At 32.4% G+C, this 6,716-nt stretch overlaps 2 protein-coding genes across 2 annotated transcripts in view; both read left to right on the top strand.

Annotated features, from left to right (window-relative positions):
- Positions 1–1,402, top strand: part of LOC107288427 (olfactory receptor 13G1-like) — a 6,319-nt gene extending 4,917 nt beyond the window's left edge. Inside the window, exon 4 of the mRNA XM_029284349.1 lies at positions 440–1,402. Coding sequence (XP_029140182.1) covers positions 440–1,402 — 963 coding nt within the window. The remainder of the gene's footprint in view (positions 1–439) is intronic.
- A 2,614-nt stretch (positions 1,403–4,016) lies between these two features.
- Positions 4,017–5,162, top strand: LOC114922635 (olfactory receptor 13G1-like). Its single transcript, XM_029284350.1, has 2 exons — positions 4,017–4,022; positions 4,206–5,162. Exons 1-2 carry the CDS (start codon positions 4,017–4,019, stop codon positions 5,160–5,162), a joined length of 963 nt encoding a protein of 320 aa, XP_029140183.1.
- Positions 5,163–6,716: the final 1,554 nt, after the last annotated feature.

A 6,716-nucleotide genomic window follows, 5' to 3' on the forward strand; every position in this document is an offset into this window, starting at 1 on the left:
TAAGGGAGAACTGGAATAGCCATTTCGAACTTTTTAGTTCTTTTCAACCAGACATACCCTTCTGAGATTCGAACCTGGGCTGTCTGCATGTTAGGCAGATGTATTAACCTCTAGGCCACAGGTTCTTTCTCACTTTGTCAGCTATGAGACAGGGGAGAAGAATTATCTTGAGTTTGGTGCACCCTGTCGGCCCAAATATTCTCCTTCTTCTTCTTCTCCTTCTCCTTCTTCTAGATAATGAAAATGTGGTGGAAAGTGGGAACTATGTTTCCTTCATGTATACAGTTATGAGAATATTTTATAATGTTTCATAGTATTCTAATGTCTAATAAATGTTCATTTGTATCTTATTTTTCTTTATTTATTGTAGAGGGGTGTATGGGGAGAGCTTGGAGGGGTACCATGATAATTAATTCACAAATATAATTTGTTTGTGTAGGTGGTCAAACTCAAAGGCTTTGAAAGAAAGAACCATTCAACTATCAGGGAATTTGAGTTATTAGGCTTAACACGTTCTCCTGAAATACAGAGAATTCTATTCTGGTCATTCATATTTAGTTATGTTATAGCTCTGGTGGGTAACTTCCTTCTTATATTTATCATATGCACTTCTAAGAAACTTTACACTTCAATGTATTTTCTCCTTGCCAATCTGTCCTTAGTAAATGTGCTCTCCATCACAACCACAATTCCCAAATTGCTGCACACTCTTTTTTCATACAGAAACACCATCACATTTTATGGCTGCATCACTCAGGTCTATTTTTTCATATTGTTCCTGGTGACAGAAATTCTGCTGCTCACTAGTATGGCTTTTGATCGTTTTGTTGCTATCTGTTACCCATTGCAATATACTCTGATCATGAGGAAGGAACTGTGTGCTGCAATAGCTGTTGGAGCATGGGTTTCAGGATTGACAAATTCTGCAGTTCACTCAGGACTTGTCTTACAGCTATCCTTCTGTGGATCCAATATTATCAATCATTTCTTCTGTGATCTGCCTCCACTTTTGAAGTTATCATGCTCAGACACCAGCTTGAATGAAACAATGGCTTTTGTGGCAGATGTAATTTTTGCTGTTTTCAGTTGTGGACTAATCCTGACATCATACGGATTTATTATAAGGGCCATCTTCAGAATTCGTTCCACTGAAGGGAAGAAGAAAGCGTTCTCCACCTGTTCTTCTCATCTTATTGTAGTTATTTTTTACTTTTCAGCAGTCATCTACACATATATCAGGCCCACTTCAGTCTATTCTTTAAACAAAGACAAATATATTTCTCTCCTTTATTCAGTAGTAACCCCAGTTCTTAATCCAGTCATATATTCACTAAGAAATAAAGAAGTAAAAGAAGCTCTCAAAGACTTTATTGGAAGAGGTAGAATGTTTCCAAGAAATTAATTTTATATATATATAAAATTTTATATATATATAAAACACTTCCAATTTTACGCTGGAGAAAACCCAAATAACTAAAGACCTATGTACATACATACATACATACATACATACATACATACATACATACATATTTGTTTTCGTATATAGTTTACTACCTAAAGAGTTAGAGAATAAAAATATTAAATGAAGTAGGAGATTAGATAAATAGGAACAGATAGAGAAGGATGTGAATATATTTATATATATGAGCAGAGAAACAATCCATATCTTTCCTCACTTGCTAATAATCTAGATGAATTGCACTCTTGATAAGCCTGCTCCCAATGACAAATGACATCACTCAGGACAGAAGCCTGACTCACACTGGGGCCAAACCACTGGGGCCAAACTCTCTGCCTAGTGTTTTATTATTTATTCTTCTACTGAGAGTTTTATTGATTATGAAAATGCTAATCAGATTATGTCTTTTGAGTCATGGTAGCAGCATCAGGATGCTGCATGATATGCTCATGTTTTATATTACAGTATGTATCATTATATGCATTAGACTCAAGTATTTATTGTGTGCAAAAAAAAACCTAATTGTCCCTTCATTCTTTGACATACGATATTTTATTTATGTGGCATTCATTATACATTATCAGATGATCAGAGATTTTTCCAGCATGTATACAAATAAAGCTATTTCTTTGAATGGAATTTATTTATTGAGTCAATTCACATCCTGTCATTGTATTTAAAAAGCATACCTCAGCTGATTTTCAAAGTAAAAGAAAAAGAGTTAATATAAAAACAAGGGAGGGAAAGAATCATAAATAGGCAAACTGTTTTCCTTTAATGCCTACTAAAAAGATCTGCTTTATGTGGATTTCAGCAGACAAGAAACTGGGGGCCAGAAGAGTTCCTAAGGAAATACATGCCATAGCTTGTACTAACTTGATGCCTAAAGGGTTTCTGAAACCAGAATAATATTCTATAGAAATTCATAATATCATAAGGTACCCTTAAAGAGGTTAACATCAGCTTGCCAAATGTTGACCATTAATTCAGTTTTACAAAGGAAGAGAAGGAATTTTTCAGACTATGTACTAATATCAGCTGATCTACCACTTTGCAAACAGACCTAGCGGTTTTGAACATATTTCTTATATTGCTGTAGAAGAGTCATAATTTAAGATAACCATGAATTTTCAGACAAGAACAGCAGTATAATCCTGCACTTGCATCATAAATGAATAATGGAATAATTCTACATGAGTTTATATTAGAAAAAAAAGGCCCTAGGACCACTTTTATTGATGTTAAATGATAAAAATGTTTCCAAATTTATCTCTATTTAATTCTGAAATTGATTTTTCACATTTCCATTTATTAAGACATCTTATCAAAAATATTAACAAACTTTCTATATCCTCTTCACTGGACACATTGGATAGTGTCTACTACTGCGTTTAATATAGGCTTTTTCATGTACTGTAATCTTCATAAATTATGTTTGGCTTTCAATCTCTACCTTTAAAAGAAGATTTAAGACTCATCTTTGTAGCCAGATCTTCAATGCAAAATGTGCTCCTATTTCTATTTTAACTATATTTATCCTTTCTCTTTCCATGTTTTATGTTTTAGTTTTGATTTATTCTGTAACTCAGCTTAAATGTGCATTTTAAACAGAAAGATGGGTTCTAAATAAGTAAAGAAATATTGTTTGAAGAAGTAATTTTATTTCTGCATAAAGAATCTCAGAACACTGGGCATAAAATAACAAGGTATTTTAAATTCTAAAGTCCCCATTTAGCTCCACATAATTTTCATAGCCATAATGAATGAATATATAAAATAAAATGTTTATTTCATCCAATCAAAAACTATGGCGCATTTTAGGAAGCTGGCAAATAGAGTTGAGTTGTAAGCTGCCCAGATGTAGCCTGAGATAAGAAGAACAGCCAATAAATTTTACAAAAAATAATAATAAAATAAAATATAAAATAAAATGAAGTGAAGGGGAAACTGAACTGAAATGAAGTGAAATGAAATGAATAAAATAAAGTAAATAAATGGGAGATTATATGAGTGGAACTATGGGAAGCCTTACAGACCAAAACCTATCTAATCTGATGAAATGAATTTGGATTCAAATGTAATTTGTGAAAATCAGATAACATGAGGTGTACAAATGATATGGAACCACATTTCACACTCCAGGATTATTCTGAGGAAAAAATGCCAAAAATTGGAATCATGTTTTCCCACAAAATTTGTAGCGTCAGCCCTGTAATAAATGTAACATGATTTACATGTTAACATGAATAAAATAAAAGTGCAAAGTCAGCATTAGGTTCTCAATTCTTAATGTGAATATTTTGTTTTTTTTCCTGGTGATGATTAATAGATATCACCTAGGTAATGCCTCTGAGGTCTCCCTCCTAGTGGTTTTATTATTTTAATTAATGAAGATTTTACAGTGATGATGTACATTCATTGAGATCATAGCTCATTAAATTGTTGGGAGAAAAAACCAGATACCAGCCCAAGAAATATCAAGCAGCCAAGTATGTGTCTCAGTCACAAGCAAGAGAATAAGCTCTCTATTGAGGAACATTTAAAAACAACGGGGATGGCGGTAATAATTTTATTTTATTCTGTGTTATAACATTCCATCATCTCCTTTATTATTTGTAACAGTTGGAGATTTTTTTTCCTATAAACATATGAATGAATAAGTAAAAGTATAAAATGCATACTAAAATTGATATTTAATTTAATACTTATATATATTTTAATACAAAACCATGTATCTCTCTAGCATACTAGCATCAACAACATTGACATAAAGAACAAGACTGCCATTTTGGAGTTTATCCTTGTTGGGCTATCTACAACGACTGAAATGCAGACCCTTCTCTTCTGGGTGTTCATTTTCATCTATGCTATGGCTCTAACTGCCAACTTCTTCCTCATTCTTACCATATACTGTTACAGAAAACTCCACACCCCTATGTATTTCCTCATTGTCAATTTGTCTTTAGTGAATGTATTATCCATTTCAGTTACCATCCCTAAATTACTGCACAGTCTTTTGACTGGAAGAAAGACCATTTCATTTTATGGATGCATTGCACAAGTCTATCTGTTTATCTGGGCTTTGGGAACAGAACTTTTACTTCTCTCCTTTATGGCTTTTGATCGCTATGCTGCTATCTGTCACCCTTTGCAGTATACTATTATTATGAGGAAGGAAGTGTGTTTGGGCATAGCCAGTATTGTATGGATTTTTGGAATGATCAATTCTGGAATCCATGCTGGACTTATGTTAAAGCTCTCTTTTTGTAACTCCAATATTATCAATCACTTCTTCTGTGATATACCCCCTTTATTGCAACTCTCATGTTCAGATAAAAATCCAAATGAAACTATGGAATTTATTTCAGATGTGATATTTGGGATTTGCAGTTGTGGACTAACTTTCACATCCTATTTTTTTATATTAAAAACAATTTGCTTATTGCGTTCCACTGAAGGGAAGAAGAAAGCCTTCTCCACATGTTCTTCACACTTCACTGTAGTCAGTATTTTCTTTTCATCAGTCATCTATACATATATCAGGCCCTCCTCAGTCTACACTCTTGATCAGGACAAGCTAATTTCTCTTCTTTATACAGTGATAACTCCAGTTGTTAATCCAATCATATATTCATTGAGAAACAAAGATTTTATAGAAGGACTAAAAGCACTTATAGGGCGAGTTAGGTTGCTCAGTTGACCTATATTTTGACAAAAAGTCAACACTTTCTCTTAAATAAACCTTTTTTCATTGTTTGTGTTCTCTAATTGTATATCATAAATGTGTTTGTGTATATATATATATATGCACACATACACACACACTCACATGCACACACATACACCAGAGTCTTCACTCAGGAGCATATCTAAAGTTCATACATAAGCAACTATGTCAAATATACCTCGTATTAGTAAATTTAATATCAATATCTCAGTGGTTAAGCATTAAAGCAAATCTTTCAACATGTCATGCCAACATTGTAAATCTTTTTGCAAACATCTTGGGTTTCTGAACAGTTTTCAATTTTTGCATGTTGCAGGAGTCAAGTCATAATATAACAAATTTAAGTATTCAAACAATAACTTCAGTATAATCTTGCTAATATTAAGTATATCTAGTCTTCTGGGATATTCATAAAAAGCAAAAACACACAAGACATCTGCTTTATAAAATGATCAAAAATCAATTGAGAATTTATCTTCATGTCTCTTTTTTTCTCCTATAATATTTATTTCTTATAAAACATAAATGTATATGTACAGAGATAATATTTTTTCCAAGCTCTTTATACTATCTTCCTTTATTTCAAGGATAGGAAACTCCCTTCAAGCTGGCAGGCCTAAACCTTAGTTATATTTCAGCAACACCTTGAGATCATGTGACTCAAATTTGAGATTAATCAAATCATGATGTAAAAAGGAAGATAAATTCAGATAATACATTTAATAGTACTGTATTGCTATTACAATACACTAAATAATTAAGTTGAGAAGTTTATGGGTTAGATCGAGATCTGTAGAAAGAAAGAGGTTTCTCTGAAGTGAAAGACCATAAGGCAATGGATAAAACAGAGATAGCAAAGTGAAAGAAAATATAATTTTCAAGGACAAGATATATGGAGTATATAGCAAGTTAATGAGTGGTGGTTAGTGAAAATTGGGTTATTTGTTTGATTCTAGGCATTGTACAACACTTTTTTTAAAAAAAAATAAATAAATATAGAAAACATTAATTATTAAAAACAATAATTGTTAATGATGACATGGTTTGCTTTCCTCTTCTTTTTACTCAGTTTTATTTTAACTTTTTGTTTTTATTTAATTTTTCTTTCTCTTTCACTCTGCTGCATATAATATTAGTTTTCTCCAGAAAGGGAATAATGCAAGCAGGATGCATGATATATTGTATATGTGCATTTTGATTTTTTATTAAAAGCAGCTAATGGTTGTACACAAGATGTGCTTAGGAAGCATAGTCATTGATTCCTGGAACCCTTGCCAAGTGGCTCTCTCAAGGAAATTTCTCTTTTAAATTCACACAGTTGTAATGAGTGTTGCTTTCTAAGGCTATTACAGGAAATAAAAATAGCTTATCAGATAGTGATCCTCAAACTGAAGTTTTCAGTGGCAACTTCAAACATGAAAAAAGATCTTCCCCCCAGGACCAGTGTGGCAACTGGCAAAAAGCTAAACTTACAGGGGGAAACAAAATTCCTTTGCATTTTCTCAGTAAAAGCAACTGAATAATATT

Source organism: Protobothrops mucrosquamatus, unplaced genomic scaffold, assembly GCF_001527695.2.
Source record: "Protobothrops mucrosquamatus isolate PMUCROS unplaced genomic scaffold, P.Mucros_1.0 scaffold550, whole genome shotgun sequence".
NCBI lineage: Eukaryota > Metazoa > Chordata > Lepidosauria > Squamata > Viperidae > Protobothrops > Protobothrops mucrosquamatus.